The sequence below is a fragment of the Oryza glaberrima genome, chromosome 11, assembly GCF_000147395.1.
Source record: "Oryza glaberrima chromosome 11, OglaRS2, whole genome shotgun sequence".
Classification (NCBI taxonomy): domain Eukaryota; kingdom Viridiplantae; phylum Streptophyta; class Magnoliopsida; order Poales; family Poaceae; genus Oryza; species Oryza glaberrima.
Genome location: NC_068336.1, coordinates 6,964,891 through 6,985,837, shown reverse-complemented (window position 1 = coordinate 6,985,837; position 20,947 = coordinate 6,964,891). Strand labels below are relative to the sequence as shown.

At 38.7% G+C, this 20,947-nt stretch overlaps 2 protein-coding genes, 1 long non-coding RNA gene and 2 pseudogenes across 3 annotated transcripts; 1 reads left to right on the top strand and 4 right to left on the bottom strand.

Annotated features, from left to right (window-relative positions):
* Positions 1-363: 363 nt before the first annotated feature.
* On the bottom strand, positions 364-4,027 carry LOC127755473 (disease resistance protein RGA5-like; annotated as a pseudogene).
* A 3,784-nt stretch (positions 4,028-7,811) lies between these two features.
* Positions 7,812-11,458, bottom strand: LOC127754236 (disease resistance protein RGA5-like; annotated as a pseudogene).
* Positions 11,459-15,079: 3,621 nt separating this feature from the next.
* Positions 15,080-17,157, bottom strand: LOC127753789 (uncharacterized). The gene is made up of 4 exons (XR_008012697.1): positions 16,842-17,157; positions 16,639-16,758; positions 16,452-16,513; positions 15,080-16,310 (listed from the first exon to the last, which is right to left on the bottom strand). It is a non-coding gene; the product is annotated as an uncharacterized LOC127753789 (long non-coding RNA).
* Positions 17,158-17,341: 184 nt separating this feature from the next.
* LOC127753787 (uncharacterized) lies at positions 17,342-19,882 on the top strand. The gene is made up of 7 exons (XM_052279212.1): positions 17,342-17,575; positions 17,886-18,010; positions 18,223-18,312; positions 18,591-18,643; positions 18,974-19,076; positions 19,219-19,334; positions 19,415-19,882. Exons 1-7 carry the CDS (start codon positions 17,350-17,352, stop codon positions 19,461-19,463), a joined length of 762 nt encoding a protein of 253 aa, XP_052135172.1. The 5' UTR covers positions 17,342-17,349; the 3' UTR covers positions 19,464-19,882.
* Positions 19,883-19,901: 19 nt separating this feature from the next.
* LOC127753788 (mitochondrial import receptor subunit TOM9-1-like) lies at positions 19,902-20,635 on the bottom strand. Its single transcript, XM_052279213.1, has one exon. The coding sequence runs from the start codon at positions 20,525-20,527 to the stop codon at positions 20,297-20,299; it is 231 nt and encodes a 76-aa protein (XP_052135173.1). The 5' UTR covers positions 20,528-20,635; the 3' UTR covers positions 19,902-20,296.
* Positions 20,636-20,947: the final 312 nt, after the last annotated feature.

Sequence of the window (20,947 nt, the reverse complement as noted above, 5' to 3'; positions counted from 1 at the left end):
CCTTGCACCTTGCTTTGTACTTCTATTTTGAATATGCAAATTAGGAGACCCATAAATTAGAACTAGAACTTGAAGCACGCTTCGCAGCGCCCTAACGCCCGTTGTTTGGCATTTTGAAAAGGTACTAATAAATAGAGAATTGGGAAAGTATATTTTAGGCGTGAGTAGAGGTGACATAGTTATATAGAGAGCACATCGAAAATATAAATCAGTAGAATGATAGAGTACCTTATCAGCAAGTTGTGGGCAATCCAAATAAACAGAGCAATTCATTACACATAGAGATATGTAACTAATCTTAGCATAATACATTAAGTGATATTCCAAAGCAGTAGTTAGATAGCATAGCAGCTAGTACATTGGAAGCCATCCATGTGGACTATAACACAGAAAATAATCATGGAGGCAATGGTAATCTATTACAATATATGAAAGATATTATTAGTATGAAACACGCTGCAGACAATAGCTTCCTACGACTCTGCATGTCCCTTAATACCCTCCAAAGAACCTAGCAGCAGTGCATGAACCTATATGCACGCTAGATACTTTACAAAAATGTGATGTTAACCTTGGGGTTATAAGAAAGCATCTTGACGTGGTCACTAATAACAGACCTGATGGTCTCCCTCGCATGCTCATTTTCGTCTTCAGATGAGACCATCCCAACAGTGAGATCAATAAGTTTGAGAGAGGACAAGTGCTGGATACCTACAGCAAAACTTCCATACGTTGATTGTGCTTTATCAGCATTGAATTCAAGTTTAAGCTACTCAAGACTTGGCATATCTACTTCAAACATCAGACCAGGTCCATCTGTATTACAAAATTCAAGCCGTCTTAGACATTGGAATGCACCATGACTGATCATGAGTCCATCTTCAGGAACATGCTTTACTGTTAGACATAGGACAGTAAGTGCAGGCAAACTTTCAAGAACACATAGATCTTCCCCTTCCATTCGCTCAATCCTGAAATCCAGGTACGCGAGATCGACAAGCAAGGGCTTGATCCACTTTGGAAAGCTGGAGAAGTAGCGTACACCTTTGTACTCAAACTTTTGGAGGAGAATTGGAGAAGGGCACCATGAATCGGCTGAACAATCAGCACCAGTAATAGAGCTCTTAATATAGAGTGACCGAAGGCTGTTACCCCCAAGTTTGCAGAGGGATGACATCAAAGATTTCTTTCTAGTGTCCAGATCGCTAGAGTCTTCACACTTGAACATTACTCGAAGCACCCTTAGCTTGCTCAGAAGTCCTAGATCATTCCCAAAACTTATAGAGCAGTTGCATCCATCAAGAATACCCAACTCTTGAAGGGATTCCATGTTGCCAAACCCATCCAGTAGTATGAGTTCATCACCAACAAGGCGCATCAATCTCTTTAGGTGAAGAATACTTTCTGGCAGTCGTCTCACTAGAGTTGAGCGTACATCGAGCGTCTGCAAATATTCCAGCTTACCAATTTGGGCTGGTAGACTATCAATGCTTGTCCTAGATAACCCTAGATATCTAAGATGAAATAAACTTGGAATGCAATCGAGATGAGCATTCCTCAAAGCACTACAACCCTCTAGATCTAACACTCGAAGAACAGGTAGGTCCAAATTTGGAGGAATCGTCCAGCCATCTACATGGCATATACTAATTGCACGGAAATGGGACAACTTCATGCTTTCTTGTGATATGAACCTAGGATATTGTTGCTTGTTCCAAATAGAGAGACGTCGAATCCTTGTCTTTGAAGATGGGAGTTCCTGATCGTCCAACATCGTGAAAATATTTTCTTCAGTTGACCGAGAGATGATGAAACTGAGTACTATATCATGGACTCGGCATCCATGCTCACTTACCCCATGAAGCATATTTACAGGTTGAACCAAACTCCTATTTATCAGCTCATAAAAGTAACTTTCTGCAATTTCCTCCAAAGTAAAACCTTGTTTTGCAACAATGAACCCTTCAGCTATTTCCATACCAAAATATCTTTACCGATGTCATGATCCTCTGGAAAAGTACCGAGGTACAGGAAGCAGTTTTTCATATGGTGAGGTAGATCATTGTAACTCAAAGACAATATCTTATCCATTACCTCCAGCTCACTGTCCTTTTTGGGCATAGATCCCATATAGTTTAGAACTCTTTCCCATTCCTCCTCTCTTCTTGGTTTATCAGCTAACAAGCTTGCTAAAGTAATAATGGCCAATGGCAAACCATCACATCTGTAAAGTATCTTATTGATAACCCCCTCCAGTTGACTGGGGCAGTTTTCTTCAGCACCAAAAGTCCTTCTGAGAAATAAACTTTCAGAGTCACTTGTGTTAAGAGGTTTCATTTGATAAACAAAGCCCTCAGCTGAAGTACATAATTGAGCAACACTTTTGATGCGTGTCGTTATGATTATTCTACTTGCATGGTTGTTTTTAGGAAGAGCACAATGTATTGTTTCCCATGCGGACCTTTGCCAAATGTCATCAATCACAACAAGATACCTATAGGCAAAAATTTGTGAAGCAGAGCATAAATCATTTTTGCATTAATTAACAAATGTTACAAGTATTTATTAAAATCCAAATACCAGAAAGTTCAGTTCCTTATTTGTTTGTTTTCTGTAACAACCCCTGGACATTTTTATTAAAAAAAACATTAGCATGTGGATTCTTGCTATATACAAAATCAAAATCCGATTCCCATGTAAACTATCTGCACTCTCATGTATCTAGTTAATTACACCTTCCTGGATATTATTATTATTATTGATAGAACAATGACGTTACTGTTTTTTGAGAAATAGATAGATATATAGTTGATTTGACATGGACTTTGCTTTGTGGAAAACAGTATTTTGAGTCCCAATTATTACCAACGACATTGTGTTAAACATGATTAAGTGCCTAAAGATAAAATAAAATCATGTTTGAAAAAAAAAACTTGAGTTTCATGAAACATTACTTCAACTATTTTTTCAATAAAACAAGTTATGGGTATGGCTACTCCAAATAACTACACATACAACGTCAACCTAATCTTGATGGTGTGTGCAATGTTGTTATTATTGTGCCATTATGTAATGGCACACTGAAAAACCAGTCAAGTATACTAACCTTTCATTATCAAGACATGCTCTTAGCTTGTCGATGAGTTGTTGATCACTATATAGTTCTGTTGCTCCTGAACTTCCACTTCCGTCCCAAATTCGAGATAGCAACTCCCTCAAAAGGTTATTTATGTTAGGCTTTTGAGATACAGACAAAAACACTGAACAAAAGAATTGACCTTTGATCCTCTCATACACCTGTTTCGCGAGGGTTGTCTTGCCTGAACCTCCAGATCCGACAACGGACACGACCCTATGCTGCCTTGTAGGCTTCTCACCAATTAACTGTTCCATAATTTCCTTGCTTGGGCCTTCGACGCCCACGAGTTTTTCGACCTCAACATAGAGCGCTGGCAACCGAGGATCAATCTCTGTGTGTGGCTTGCTAGAGATGCCTTCTTCGAGCCTGTATCTCTTTTGCCGTTTGTATGCTTCATTTACAAGAACTTGAAGTTGATGCATCTGCTTAGCAAACTTGTGTCGATGGTGAATCTTCCTTACTTTGCGAAGGATCTTAAGGATGATCCTCTTGACTCCTACTGTGGTGCTGGCTAGCTCATGATCAATGCGGTAGGTGAAGAGATCTATGATATCCTCCATGTCGTAGGCCAGCTCGCGCATCTCTATCATCCAGGCCTTCAGTTGCAAGTCATAATTCTCCATGCTCGCGTACTTCTCCAGCGCAAGGTTGATGGCCATGAGCTCTTTCCTGAGCTGCTCTAGTTTCTTCCTCACACCCTTGAGCTCAGCATATTCCTTCTCGATGAGATAACTTAGCTTGCCAAGCAAAGGGCTCATCATCCCTGCCAAGGCGCTCACCATGATGTTCTCCCCAACTCCTTCCATCACCCTCCCTTGCAAATTAAACAATATGTCCTCTACACCCTCCTATCTACTCAGATTGTGACCAGATGATGGGTTTGGAGTATAATTTGGATTGAAGTAAATATAATTCCTGTGGCATGCATGCATGGTAGGAATCTAATTTTGTAGTGCTGCTTGAGTGAATATGCTCTTTCAGCTGCTCCATGGCTAACCAGAACTTAAACATTTAAGGAGTCATGGGCTTGTTGACACATCACACATCCTAGCTGAAAGACTTAATTCTATGGGGGTAAGTAAATTAACTTGTCTTTCTCAGTTGATCATTTTTTCATAAATGTAGTCCAAATTGTGGACTTGGCCGGGATTATAAGATACTCCATGTACTCCTCATGGCTAGTTTTTACAAGTACAATTGAATTAGTCAATCACGCAGAAAGTTTAGTGAATGAAAATTAATTAAATAATGTAGATGAAATTGCTGCGCTTCCATCATGCAAAAGTTAGGGACAATGTTCAAGAAAAAACAAAATTTTGGTATTGTTTGCATGAGCATTGACCCAAATAAATTAACCTTAGATGAATTCAACTAAATAATAGAATTTGCCATTGGTTTTATGAATAAAAAACCATTATCTACATGTGTATTGTTAATTACAATAATTTTTTACTTTTTGTAAGTTATTGTTTGGTACGTATATATGACCATTTATACGGGACATTATGTTAGTCGTGTAAGTTGCCAGATTCAGCTTGAGAGATATGCATGTGATATTGTATTACTGCAGCTTATAGCTATACGGCTATACCAAGCATCTTTAAAGTAAACTGAAAAAATGTAGCTGTACTATCTTGATGGTTAATATATCTCTATTGGTGATGACGAAATAGTACTATGCTATATACGGACTGATTTTTGTCAAATAAAATTTGTTAAGTCAACATGTTTAGGCCTATAGATCATAAACGAAGTGACATATGAAGGCCACCAAAGTAGATGTTCATGAAAATGAGAGGTCCACACAAGTCATCATCATGATATTACTTTTGGTGGAAAACGAAGGTGATGAAATTAATGTGGGGTGTGAGAAATGGCGCCTTGCACAGTTGCACTATTAATTGGTGCCTGATTCAGGTTGTATACATAACACTGTAACACTGTAAGAGCATCTGCAATGGTAAAGTAAGGTGCTATCTATAAAACATGTACATCTCAGCAATAGACTAGATTAATAGTAAACCACCTCAATAGTATGTCTACATGGGTATCTATAGCTCTCTTATGCATTGCCTCGTTTTTCTCTATAGACTATCTCTAAGTTAGTAGATAGCTTTGCTTTCTCTCTTCATTTAATATCTTCCATGTAGGAAAATATGCTGACATGGATCTCTTGTAGAGAGGCTATAGATAACCATTGTGGGTGCCCTAAGCAAGATTTGTAATTGTCATGTGCATCTGACGCTGTAGTAGGATACACCATTAATTGTAGGATAATGCAGTTGGTGCTTGACTTCGATTGTATACATGACTAGATGAATACCCCGCCGTGTTGCTGCGAAAAATTAAGGTGCATAATATGTACAAATAAAATGTAATTTGATTATTAAAACTAAAACAATTTGATACAATTTTGAACCTAAAAATAATTGAGATTGCATATTTTGATGAGAGAAGAAAGAAGAGACAATTTAGACCATAGATCTATCACCCAAATGCTATAAATAATTAGAGTGATGTGGTTTAATGAGATAAGAGAGAAATAGCATTAACTACACTTAGTGGGGATGAACTATATATAATTATATAAGATGCCGTAGTATACATAACGTAGGCTCTCATGTTGTAAGGTAGAGAGCATAGAGGAGTGGCGGTGGAGTCGCCTCCCAACAAATTACAGATAATTAACTTAACATCAAATGAAAAGGCAAGTCTAGTCCTAGCTAATACATTATGCAACTTATGTCAGTAACATCTAGTCTAGTCTTATAATGATATTTCCTGTTTTGTTTACTTGCATTTTTTAAATACAAGACTTTTTTTCAAGCATTGTGGTCGTAACTTTAAATTTCATATAATCTATCTGTTCTTTATAAGAATACTAAATTCATATAAATTTGTATCTATATGTGTATTTCACTATGTTTAATTTGCAAAATCACCATTTTTTTGGTTGAATGGTTCTATGGATGTAACATAAATGGTTTCAAATTGGTTGATTAGTTATATGGATGTAACGTAAAATTAGTTTCAAGAGTTAAAGTACCAACAGGAACCAGTTTCATGTTTCATTACCAAAATCAGACTAATGTCTAATGGTACTGTCAAGGAACCAAATCTGGACCTTTTTCCTTTCAAATTCCATCCATATTCACATCAACAAGATGTATCGAACTAATTAAATTGGCCCAAACTAATTTAGCTTAGCACAGTAATTTTACCAGCTCAATCAACCACCCTGTCCGTTCGTTTACTTGTTTGTTGATGTCAAACAGTGATCACGTGGGCATTAGTTGTACGTAGACCAATAATATTGTTTTAGAAAACTGTAACCAATTATTGGTCAAAACTAATACTCCATCCGTCCCAAAATATAACAACTTTTAGCCCTCAAGATTTGTCCTAAAATATAATAACTTCTCCCCCAACATTCTCTTTCCAACCAATCACAATCCTCCACCATTCACTTCTACCTATTTTTTAATAACCGTGTTCAACTCTAAAACTCTTTATATTCTGGGACAGAGGGAGTACTTAGTTACCGTTTTAGATGAACATTTAAAAAAACCGGAAGAATTGATTTATTTTTTTTAGAAAACTATAGCAGCACATACAATATTTAAATCTATGTATACTCTTCCTAAAACTATAGCGGTTGGATACACCAATTATCTCCCAATGATCCGTTGAAAGAATTAATGACTTTTTTTTAAGCATTGGAAGCATGTTTCCACGAATAGTCTATGCTAATAATATTGATAGTGGCATAGTTCATCGAGCAAGCATGATTATTCCTCGCATAATCAATGCCAACAATGATATGATTGAGAGAGGAGATCGAGTTGATGTATGTGCAGATCGAGTACAAGCCGTAAGCTCTTTACTCCCTCCGGGTTGAAAATACTTGTCGTTTTGGAAATATCAATAATAAGGGACTAAAAAATAGTTTTGACAACTATTTTCTATTATAATATATATAGAAATATCAATAAATATATGATTTTATTAAAGTACTTTTTAAGACTAATCTACACATCTGGTTTTTATATTTTTAAGACAAATATTTTAAAAATTATTTATAGTCAAATATTTTAAAATTTGACCGTACCCTTGTTCAAAACGACTAATATTATCAACTTGTAGGGAGTAATCGGAAATTTAGCAAACCTCCTTCAAATGCCAAACCAGGTCTAAAACCTGTCAAAAAAGCGCATGAATCACAAAAACCCACTACGGCGATGTGAATATTTGAAAGCTACTTAGCTTGAAGGACATCAGCTACCTCAAATTAATTCTGTATGTGTTGCATGGCAAAAGTTAATTGAGCAATTTTATCCATTGAACACCCATAGTTCCAAAGCTTTCATGTTAACAGAACCCTTCGGCAGTGTGAGAATATTACTTGTAACTTTGTCTCTCAACACAGGGAATTTATTACTATGAAAATATGAAATATAATGGAATGAACCCCTAGGTGAAGAGAAAATATCCCTTCCATTTTACTAAATTAAAGTAAATGAAACAAAATATAAGCAAGAAACAGATCACCAGTGTACTCCTTTTTGTAGAAGAGGATAGAAATAAAGGGAAATAAAACTTTGCAACCAATGGTCTAGAAAATTTGATGTTAATGTTTTGTAGATGGAATTATTTTTTACTCAATTTAGCAGAGTGAACATCCAAATTAATTAGATTACAGCTGCAATGCAATCACCACCACTGCATTGATACGTATTTCGGTGGGATGAATTGTAAAAGACATTACAGTGATATGAAATACACTACAGATAACAGCTTCCTACAACTTTACATGTGTCATTAGTACCCTGCAAACACCCCTAGCAGCAATCCATGAGCTGATATGCCTGCTAGATGATCTACAAAAATGTGATGTTAACCTTGGGATTATGGGGAAGCATCTTGATTTTGTCACTGATAACAGACTTGATAGTCTCCTTCGGTGGATCATTTTCATCTTCAGATAACATCCCAATAGTGAGATCAATACATTTAAGAGAACATAAGTGCTGAATACCAACCACTAAACTGCCATATGTTGCTAGTGCTTTATCCGCATTGAATTCAAGTTTAAGCCACTCAAGCCTGGTCATATCTGCTTCAAACGTCAAACCAGGTCCATCTGTATTACAAAATTCAAGGCGTGTTAGACATTGGAATGCACCGTGACTGATCATAAGTCCATCTTCAGGAACTCGCTTCACGGTTACGCATAGGACAGTTAGTGGAGGCAAACTTTCAAGAACATGCAAATCTTTCCTTTCCATATGTTCAATCCTGAAATCCAAGTAGGCGAGATCGACGAGCGAGTGTTTGATCCATTTTGGAAAGCTGGAGAAGTAGCGAACACCTCTGTACTCAAACTTTTGGAGGAGAATAGGAGGAGGGCACCATGAATCTGCTGAACAATCAACACCGGTGGTAGAGCTCTGATAATACAGAGACCGAAGGCTGTTACCCCCAAGTTTGCAGAGGGATGACATCAAAGATTTCTTTCTAGCATCTGGATCACTAGTAATTTCTTCACACCTAAACATTATTCGAAGCACCCTCAGATTGCTCAGAAGTTCAAGATCTTTCCCAAAATTTATGGAGCAGTTGCAAGCATCAAGAACCCCCAACTCCTGAAGAGATTCCATGTTAGCAAACCCATCCGACAGTATGAGTTCATTGCCAACAAGGCGCATCAGTCTCTTTAGCTGAATAACACTTTCTGGCAGCAATCTTACTTGGGTTGAGCTTACATCGAGCATCTGCAGATACTCAAGCTTCCCAATTTGGGCCGGTAGCCTATCAATACTTGTCTTAGAAAGCCTCAGGTATTTGAGATGAAATAAACTTACAATGCAATCAAGATGATCATTCCTCAAAGCATGGCAACCCTCTAGATCTAACACTCGAAGAACAGGAAGGTTTAAAACTGAGGGCATTGTCCAGCCATCAACATGGCATATACTAATTGCACGGATATGGGGCAAATTCATGCTTCCTTTCAATATAAACCTTGGAAATTCTTGCTTGTTCCAAACAGAGAGACGTCGAATCCTTGACTTTGGAGATGGGAGTTCCTGACCGTCCACCATAGTCAAAAAATTTTCTTCAACTGACCGAGAGATTATGAAATTGAGTACTATATCATGAACTTTGCATCCCTGTTCAATTGCCCCATGTACCATATTAACAGGTTGGACCAAACTCCTATTTATGAGCTCATAAAAGTAGCTTTCTGCAACTTCCTCCAAAGTAAACCCTTGTTTTGTGATGATGAACCCTTCAGCTATCCATTTCCATACCAAGATATCTTTGCGAATCTCATGATCCTCCGGAAAAGTACTCAGGTAAAGGAAGCAATTTTTCATATGGTGGGGTAGATCGTTGTAACTCAAAGACAATATATTATCCATTACCTCCAGCTTACTATCCTTTTTTGGCATAGAACCTATATAATTTAGAACTCTCTCCCATTCTTCCTTTCTTCTTGGTTTATCAGCTAGCAAGCTAGCTAAAGTAATAATAGCCAATGGCAAACCATCACATTTGTAAAGTATCTTATTGATAACCTTCTGCAGCTGATTGGGGCTATTTTCTTCAGAACTAAAAGTCCTTTTGAGAAATAAATTTTCAGAATCACTTTTGGTAAGAGGTTTCATTTGGTAAACAAAGCCCTCATCTGAAGTGCAACAGAATTGAGCTACACTTTTGATGCGTGTTGTTGTGATTATTCTACTTGCATGGTTGTTTTTAGGAAGAGCACATTGTATTGTTTCCCATGCCGACTTTTGCCATATGTCATCAATCACAACAAGATACCTATAAGCAAAAAATTATGAAGCAATATAAATCATTTTTTCATTAGTTAGTAAATGCTACATGTATTTGTTAAAATCCAATTCCATAAAGTTCATCAGTTCTCCTTCCAATTTGTTTGTTTTCAGTAAGAACTCTTAGACTTTTTTTTTTCTAAAGAAATTTTTATGCACTTGGATTCTTGCTGTATACCAATCAAAATCCGATTCCCATGTAAACTTATCTGCGCACTTTCATGTCTCGAATTAATTAAAATTTCCTGTATGGTATTATTTTTGCAAATAACGATAATATTTTGGTTTTTCAACAGGGAGATAGTAGTAGATGATTTGACATAGACTTCATTTAGTTGAAAACAGTACTTTGAGTTTCATTTATTAGGAAAACCACTTTTTTCTTTAACATGATTATGTACATAAACATAAAATCATGCATATTTCCAAGGAGAGGACAAGATAAAATAACAAGAAGATTGTCTTTCTTTGAAAAATACTCAAAATTTGAGTATTATGAGAAACCACTCACACTTCATTTTTTTTTTCATAAAACAACTTTCCATGTATGGATGCTCCAAACAACTAGACATATAGTAGGCATGCAATGTTGTTATTATTGTTAATTATTATGTATGAAAAGCCAGTGAAGTGTACTAACCTTTCATTTTCAAGACATGCTCTTAGCTTGTCGATGAGTTGTTGGTCACTATATAATTCTCTTGCTCTTAAACTTTCACTGTTGCTTCCAATTCGAGAGAGCAACTCCCTCAGAAGGTTATTTATGTTAGGCTTTTGTGATACAGACACAAACGCTGCACAAGAGAATTGACCTCTGATTCTCTCATACACCTGTTTAGCAAGGGTAGTCTTGCCTGAACCTCCAGATCCGACAACGGACACAACCCTACGCTGCCACGTAGGCTCCTCACCAATTAACTGTTCAATGATTTCTTTGCTTGGGCCCTCGATGCCCACAAGTTTTTGAACTTCCACATAGAGTGCTGGCAACCGAGGATCAATCTCCACAAAAGAGTTGCTAGAGCTGCCTTCTTCAAGCTTGTATCTCTTTTGCCGATTGTATGCTTCATTGGCAAGAACTTGAAGTTGATGCATTTGCTTAGCAAACTTGTGTCGATGGTGAATCTTCTTCAACTTGCGAAGGATCTTGAGGATGACCCTCTTGACTCCCATGGTGGTGCTCACTGGCTCGTGCTCTATGCAGTAACTGAAGAGATCTATGCTATCCTCCATGTCATAGGCCAGCTCATGCATCTCTATTGTCCCAAGCCTTCACTTGCACATCAAAATTCTCCATGCTTGAGTACTTCTCCAGCGCAAGGTTGATGGCCATGAGTTCTTTCATGAGCTGCTCTAGCTTCTTCCTCGCGCCCTTTAGCTCAGCATACTCTTTCTCAATCAGGTTACCAAGCTTGCCAAGCAAAGGGCTCATCACCCCTACCAAGGCACTCATTATGATCTTCTCCCCAACTCCTCCCATCTCCCTCCCTTGCAAAGTTGCAAACAACCCTCTACACTTTAATATCTACTCAAATTTTGACTAGGGTCATGGGTTTGAAGTAGAATTAGCTGTAAGAATATCTATATTTCAATATATCGTCTACACCCTCCTCTCTGCTCAGATTATGACCAAGATGATGGGTTTGGAGTAGAACTGGATGCAACTATATATAATTCTTGTGTCCTAGTACGAATGTAATTTGTAGTGCTGTTCGGGTGTAAGTGCTCTTTCAGCTGCTCTATGACTGACCAGAACTTGAACATTTATAGAGTGGTGCGCCTAACACACCCTAGCAGTAGCTGAAAAACATAAGTCTATGGGGGTAGGCAAACTTCTCTTTCTCGGTCTGTCATTTTTCAAAAACTAGTAATATACCTGTGGATTGCAACGAGCCCATACCAGTGGCTAGGTGTGGATCTATTCTAATGCATGTGATCTTTTTATTAATGAACCTTTTTTCTTTTCCTGTTTTTAAGTAGTAGAGATGTACTCCACATCACGGTCTTGGGACTATAAGGGAGCTACCTGTATTCTTCATGGCTAGTTTCTAGAAACATAATTGAAGTAGTCAATCAAATAGAAATTTTAGTGGTGAATGAAAATTAAATAATGTAGATGGAGAATACACTTTCATCAGATATAAGCGAGGCACAGTGTTAAAACAAAGTGCAAAAACTAGTTCAAGTATAATTGAATTATCCGACATTTTCTATAGGAAAAAACGAAATCTATAAAAATCTACATGATTAATCATCGCGGCATACATGATATGGATAAAAGTTGTAAATAGTCCACCGATAAAACACAAAACAGAATGTGAAGGTCAATAGAGGATTATTTGGCTCATTGTGCAGTTCAACCGTAAAGATGTTAACATTGACGAAGCCAGATTGCCAACCAAAATTTTAGCAATGCCAAAATCATACTATTGGCAAATTTTAGTATGGTTTGCGCGAGCATTGATCCAAATAAACCTTAGATGACTTCAAATAAATGATAGGATTGCCATTGGTTGTGAGTCCAAAACCATTATCGACATGTGTGTTCTTAATTACCATAGAGTTTACTTTTATAAGTTATAGTTTGCTACATATGACCATTTATAGGGTCATTATGTCAGTTGTGTAAATTAAGTTGCCTACTTCAGATTGAGATATGCAGGGGATATTTGTCTTACTGCAGCTTATAGCTATATCAAGCATGTATAAAGTAACTTCAAAAAATAAAGTAAAAATCATTTTTTTCAAAAAAAAAAATATTTGAGGTATGCATTCAGATTGAGATATGCATGAGAGTGCATCACCAATAGCAATACTATCTTGATAGTTGATATTTCTCTTTTGCTGATGACTAAATAGTACTAGGATATAAGGACTGATTGTCAAATACAATTTGTGAAGTCAACAAATTTATGTCTAGATCATAAAGGAAGTGACATATATATCAAGGCCATCAAGTAGATTATTCATGAAAATAAGAGGTCCACGGTTCCAAGTCATCATGATATTATTTTTGTTGGAAAATGAAGGTGGTTGTTGTATACATAACACTGCAAGCATGGCTTGTAAATGTCACATGCATCTAAGTGCGTTGACTCTCTACGTACGAATTCAACCGAAGTCTCTAATTTGGAGCGGTAGGCACGCATCTTAGGCAACAGTAGGGTAGGTAATGGCATGGGCCCCTAAATTAGGGCAACCTACCTTTTCTTTTCAATCCCTGCCAATGTGTTTTATACTTCATCCGTTCTAAAATAGTTATAATTTTAGGATTCAAAAGTTTTTCAAAAAGCCACTTTATAGTACCTTTTATCACATCAATCACCTTCAATTCAATTTTTTCTTCATCATGCCCCCAACTATCCTCTCGTTTCTAACACTATATCATTTCATAGGGTGCACTATGATCATTTCTTGCTAAACTTTAACCTCCACTAAATACCATGGAACGATAACTATAGTGGGACGGAAGTAGTATGTTTTAGGACCTTTTTAATTATTTCATTTTTTTTCAAGTTCCCCTTTTTCGCCTCCACTAATTTTGCTAGAACGTGCCAGGGCTTATTTTTAATGGCTCCAACAAGCTTTCGATGATAATTATGGTCACCTGAAACAACTATATTTTATCATAACAATAATGTGATTGTGCGTAATAAGAACTGAAGATTCTTTTTTTTCTCTCCTTCGTTAAAATGTAAATCAGTTAATCAGGATGCGATTCTTTTTCCTGGACTTAGCCAAAGCACCACCACTGTTAATTATCAGCTAGAGAGCATCCTTGGTATAGCTCAGCTGTTGTTGGTCATGCATAATTTCTACTTGTTCAGTAGCAGTGCATGGCTAAAGAGAGAAGATGGTTAGCTCTCATATTTTAGGATAGAGAGCCAACCATCGTGTCCCATGCTGCGGATTGAGCACAGAGCACCGACTGTGGAGTCCTCTCCCAACAACTTATAGATGACCCAGCGTTAACTGAAAAGGCGAGTCTAGTTCTTTTATATATTTTTTATATGTGTGTGTGTAATTAACTTCGGTTAAAAACATATCTTAAACTGAACTTTACTGTTTTATTTATTGGCATTTTCTAAATAAAATGTCTTTTTTAGCACTTGGGGTCTGAAATTCTTAGGTATGGTCCTGTGGAGTGGATACAAAGGAGATAAATAAGTGTAGAAGCTACAATCCATGTCCAACTCCAACCACACCCCACCCACACCCCTCAATAAAAGAAAGTGCAAGATAATATAGTATGAGTGATATAACATCCATATCCACATATATATAAGCATAGAAAAAGACATTCATAGACAGCTACCACTTAGCACTATTTGTTGAAATTCATAGCGCTTGAGGATAAATTTCATTCAATTTATTTTTTCTTAATTAGAATACTAAATTCATATAAATTTGTGTTTAGTTGGGAATTTCACTATGCTCGGTTTGCAAAAACCAACCTTTTGGTTGATTGGTTCTATGGATGAAGCATAAATTGTTTCAAGAGTTAAAATACCAACAGTAACCAGTTTCATGTCAAAGAACCAAAATCAGACTAATTAAAAAGTTATAGTCAAGCAACCAAACCTGGGTTTTTTTCCTTTCAAATTCCCATATTTGCATCAGCAACATGTACCGAAATAATTGAACTGGCCCACACTCAATTAACTTAGCACAGTAATTTTACCAGCTCAACCAACCGCCTGTCCGTCTGCTTGTTTGTTGGTAAGCTGTGAAACAGTGATCATGTGTGGTGCATTGTACGTAGCCTAGTCCAATAATATCTTGTAGAACACTGCAACTAATTGGTCAAATCCGATGCTCCTTCAGGTTCCATAATTTTTAACGTATTCGATAAGGTTGAGATCAAACAATTAGAATTTAACTATCAATAACTCTTGAAATAAGTTTGAAGATATTAGAACATGGTATCTATATTATTAGTTTTGAAAAGTACTTTAATAATATTAAATCTTTACTTATTTTTTATTATGATAATAAAAAGTCGTAGTCAAAGATATGTTGAACATGTCATTGTCCAAAACGTCAAGAACTATAAAGCCGGAAGGGGTACTTGGTTACCATTTTAGATGGATATTTAAAAAAAGGGAATAATGTTTGATTTTTTTTATAAAACTATAACAACACATACAATATTTAAATATATGTAGTCCTCCCGAAACAATAGCAGCTGGATAAACCAACTATCTCCCAAAAAATCCTTTTAAATAGTCAATGATAGAATTTTTTAGCGCTGGCAGCATGTTTCCACGCGCAATCAATGCCAACAATAATAGTATGCTGGCATAGCTCATCACTCAAGCATGATTCCACGCATAGTCAATGCCAACAATGTTATGATTGAGAGAGAGCTACTCGGTGCCAAAACCCAAGTTGCTAGCTGTGTATAGATTGACTACGACCATTTATTAAGCTCTTAAGTAATTGGAAAAAAATTAGCATACCTGCTTCAAATACCAAACCAAGACTAAACCTGTCATGAAAGCGCTTGAGTCAAAGAAACCCACTGTGGCGATGTGAATGTTAACAGAACCCATCCGGCAGCCTAGAAGATGCAGTTTGAACAGCACGGTTGCTTATGGAAACTAGTATCTAGAACCAGTATTTTCCTAGAGGGTGGAGGCAATATTTAAAACCAGTATTTAAAACCTTGTTCAGGAATGTGTCAAATTTTGGGCGTCCACAGCCATCCAAAGAAGGCCAAATCATGGCAAGATTGATGGTATATAAGACGCTAATGGATATTGATGGATCATGGACATCAAAGGCCACACATCTTGATCGCCATTGATTAATTGCCACATTTGTCACCATCGATTAACTGTTACATGTGCAGCTCATAGAAGAAGGGCAGCTTATTGATTAACTGATCGGTGATATACCACTAAATCAGCATATGACACCCCAGTTCGTCAGGTCCATCATGTCACACAGCACCTTTCAACAGGCTAATGTGGGGGCCATGTAAATGCAAACTAGATGACACCATCTACGTTGATGGAGAACTTTATATTCCAAATAGCTATCAAGCTGGTAGAGATGTAGGGTAGAAAAACATAAAACAATATGGAATTTAACTTATATCAAATCTCGCTACGTGCTTACCAATAACATGTTTAACGGTATGAGATAAATATTTGTACGTTGCATTGGAAGATATTAGTCAGTCAGAAATTTTATTTTTTTGGGGGGAGGGGGGGGGTGGCGAGAAATCAACTTACCCAATGTATTGTGAAGCCGGTAAAGCCATCTGTTTGTCACCTATCATTCTGCATGGATGATACTTGGGTTGCAGTCTTTGTAATCAGTTTGGTGACCTACAGGAATCTCACATTAGTAAATATTTACTTCAATTGATGAACTGTGCGCAAACATGAAAAAAGCATAGGGACATGGCCATTACCCATCAGCTACGAATACAAAACAGAGAGAAACAGGAAAAAAAACCGGTGAACTACCTGCCTCATGATGCAAACATTGGATGACAACAATTGGAGTGGCTCCAGGGGATTACGGGAAGCTGCAACGATTATGGGACATGTTAAGTGAAGAACCAAACTCTAATAGCAATGCCGATGACAATGAGTGCCATATGTAAACATGTTGCTGTTGAGTAAACAACAAAAATCACAGGAATGATCTGACCTTCATGGCCGTTGTATGCAAAACCACTTGACGACCATGCCAAGTGAGTAGCAGCAGCAACGGAAGGCGTGCGGTTGTATGAAGTCACACGAGTAAAATGTCTTTTATATGTATAATAATCTGCAACAACGACAGCTCGTCAGCTGCCTAGGCATTTCACCGAACACATGATGTGCGTAACTTAGTATTGTTGAAGAAATTACCAATCCGAATACCTCAACCACCAGCAGCTCAACTCGAGTACGAACAGCTCAGATCGAGACCACAAATCTGAGCAGCGCGTGAGCTGTATTAAGGGTGTGGCTCTGTAGAATCGATGAACAGAGAGGGAGAGGGAGACAGCCGTGGTGGCGTGGTCTCGTCTCTTCGTCTTCGCGTGTGCTCACCGCATCCGTTCCAGAATCCACCCCCTCCCTGCCGTGTCCTGCTCCGGCCGCCTCCGTTCTGCCATGCCGCCGCCGCCCGCCGCCCGCCATGGACGTACGGACGGCACAAGAGAGACGAAACGATGGCGCGCGTCGAGGCGGCTTTGTCTTCAAAAGAAGAAAGAAAAAAAAGATAGCGTTGCCTATGACAATGACAGGGTGGGCCCACCACTGGCTGGAAAAAGAAAAATGAAAAAAAAAATCTATAGATAGTTTCCAGCGGTAGAGGAGGAGACGAGGTTTGTTTATCCGTTTTTATTCGCGACGGAGCTCGAGCTGCTCACCCATGGCGACCACCGCCGCGGCGACCATGGTGGCGGCGGCGGCCCACCACCCCCGCCCGCGCTTCCGCGTGCGCGCCGCCTGGGACATGAACCCGGGCGCCGCCACCGTCTCCGCGCCCAAGCCCAAGGCCAAGCCCCCGCCGCCGCCGTCGCCGCCGCCGCTGCCGACCGCCCCCGCCCCCACCCACGCCGACCTCTTCGCCCGCCGCAGCAACAGCGAGGGCCAAGGTAATAATCCCCATCCCTCACTCTCCGCTTTCCCAAACCGCTGGAAGCTTCTGAGGATATTGTGTGCTTAGGTGGTTAGTGGTAGTGGACTAATGGTACTGAACCACTGTACTGTAGTATATGACAGATACTGAATGTGTCTGAATACAATTTGTATGAAATGATTATGTAGAGTAATATCTTCGATTGTCAAGAGCAATAGAATGGTTGTGTCATCTGTGTCTGGTTTGTACTAGTGTGTGTAGTTGAAATGGTTGGTCTGAAAATGTCTGAATTTGATCGACGCATGGGTTGTTGATTTGGTTTGCAGTGCCAAAGAAGACCACAAGTATGGGCTTTGAAAGGTGGTGGCTGCCCCCTCCGCCGGAGGTGAAGAAGCCCCGTTCGCTCTACAACGCCGCGTCCTTGGCGTACTTGGGGGACTGCATATATGAAGTGAGAAACAGTTTGACTCAATTGTGGTCTTTTATGCACTGAGAATTGTTATTATGTAACTGTATTACATATAGCTCAGCCTATTTGTCACTTCTATTTTTATTGGATTAGTAAGAGATAAGATGGTACATACAATGGTACAAACTGTCAACTTCAGGTCTGTATACTGTGTGATAACCTGTTGAGAATGATTGTGCTCCCCCATTTTGCAGCTGTATGCTCGGAGACATTTCTTCTTTCCACCGCTGAGCATCAATGACTACAACAAGCGTGTAATGGATGTCGTGAAATGTGAATCACAGGTCTGGATTTGGCTCTTCACCTTTCTAATCAAATGGATTTGATAGCCAGATTCTTCTTATTATCTATCTTTGTGCGTCTGTGCTTTGCATATCTTGATGGACATTGTCTGCTATAAGCAAAAAGTTACTCAATGCTTCCATGTTTATGGCTGTTGTTTTTAATTTTAAAGAGCAGTTCTCTTGTTTGTTATTTTTCTGTTCTGCTTGCTACATGATAATCACACAATCATTATATCAAATATTATTTATATTATTTTTGGTTGTTTGCGTTTATTCAGGACCTTCTGCTGAACAAACTTCTCGGAGAAGATTTTCTAACTCAAGAAGAAAGGTAAACCAATAATTCTAGCCTTCTACCAGATGTAAAATATATGATAATGATAAAATTCTTATCAAGAAATTTTATGCTCTAGCGCCCATGTACATTACTGAACTTTTATGGGATGTTAGCCCTTTAGTGTCCAGTGTCCACTGTCCAGGACCTGTAAATTCATTTATCTAGGACTTGTCGTATTTTGTTGTAGGCCATCTATTACTTTTATTTTTGGATTTGAATATAGATTGGAAACAAACATCGTAGTGTTTGATACTATCTTCTCTGTCTGATGCCTCATATCAATGTGCACATGCTTCAGAAGTACTGAGTTTCCTTATTCTGCAGGGACATACTTCGTTGGGGAAGAAATATTGTTAGCAGCAAGACACGTACCAGAAAACGTGCTGGAATTGCAGTTTACAATCGAGCATCTTCACTTGAGACACTGGTGTGTTCCACTATAGACTAATTAATGATTTCTATATTTGGGAAAAGTCAACTCTAAGCTGCAATTTCTGTTGTACTAACCCTCACGCTATTTTTGTTGAGAAGACTAATCCTTACATTGTTGGTGGTATTTCTATTATTAGATTGGATATCTTTACCTCACAAATTTCAAGCGCTTGGAGCAATTGATGTTCCAATTAGGATTTACAAGTGGCGCTTCCTCACATCATATTGCAGATGAGCTGATCTCAAGCTTTAAGTAATGCATCGTTGGTTTCTTGTCATGTAATTAAGGTATTTCATCTTGACGTTTTATTACTAACGGATAACCATTGGCAGGAAAAAGAAGTCCACTTCTGTACAATCTCAGCAACAAGCAGCGCAGTGAATAGTCTAAACAATAGTTATCTGGTGACCACAACCAACACAAAAATGCACTAGTTCTGGTGTATGACATCCAAAGGTGGTTGCTCAATAAACGAGTAGCAATTACTGTTTGTCTGTCAAACAAGTATCGAGTGAATTGAGCAACGTATGATGTCTGGAAATATCAATCAGTGCAAGAAAATGGTGTCATTTCCAGGAGGGTGTGACGGTTCTGATCTGTAGATTTTGAGGTGGCAAGCCACTGTGTTATTACTATTCATTATGTTGATAATAGGTCGTGATATCTCTGACACCTTGTGAGGCATCTCACTTTACCATGTGTATGATGGAACTGCGAAACTGCAAGATATGCTGAATGATTTGATGCAGAGTTGTAGCAAGATTTCAGAATTAACCTGTTCTATGTGCTTCATGGATTGAGTGCACTACCATTGTGAGACAGATGCCTTTGCTTTGCTGTTTGTTGTGATCTGCTGTAAACAACACAATCTGGAACTATTTGAGACCATTAAAAAAGTGGCAGGGTTGGTATAATATATAGTATAATCTTAACAACAAACCATAGAAATCAGGTGTATTTTCCATGTATAAACGGTGTACTTGGACGATTGCTTCCTTTACATAAGATGTTTCATCTCATAACACAACAACCGATAAGTTACTAAGCAATCGCAAGTAAAAGAAAAGAACTTCTCTTCTTGCTAGCTACAGTAATTAAGATCGATCCATGAGCCAATCAAGGAAAAGAAGAAAAAAAGAAGCAAGATTAAAACCTAGCTAAGATCCATGATGCTACTGATGGCGAGGAGGAGTTAGCCGTGAACCGAGAGAGGATCAGAGGCCGAGGAGCGTCCGCTGCTCGGCCTCGCGGAGGGACTCGTACTCGAGCTGCGTCTGCTCCCGGCCCATGGCCCAGATGAGCGGCACCCCAAGCACGATGCCCGTCGTCCCCACCACCCACGCCGCCTTCCCCGTGATCCGCAGCACCTTCCCCACCACCGTCGCCGTCGCCGACGCCGCCTTCTCCGCGAAATCCAACACCGTCTTCATCGCCGACGCCGCCATGTCGCCGCCGCGCGCGCCGATCGATCGATGGTCTCGCGGTTTGGGCTTTTGGCTTTTCTTTTTCTCTCTTCTCTTTTTTTGCCCACGTACGTGAAAAAACGGAGGCCACGCTTCGGTGGGGTTTATGCTGATCCCTAGTACGTATCGTCTGGTTATACTCGGATACGACAATTGTACACGTATTTAATTGTTTATTTATGTATATGTATTTGGATACTACTCTTGTACCCTAGTATCCGATTATGGTACATGAATTATTTGTTACTTACCGATAGATCTTGATTAATTGCTTGGTGTTAAGGTCTGCTTAACCACTCCGCGTCGCCCACATGCCGGCGGCTCAGGGAGAAACCCTAGCCGCCCCTCCCTTTTTCATCTACCGTCAATGGAACATGTTTTAGGCTTTTTGTTTATCCTATA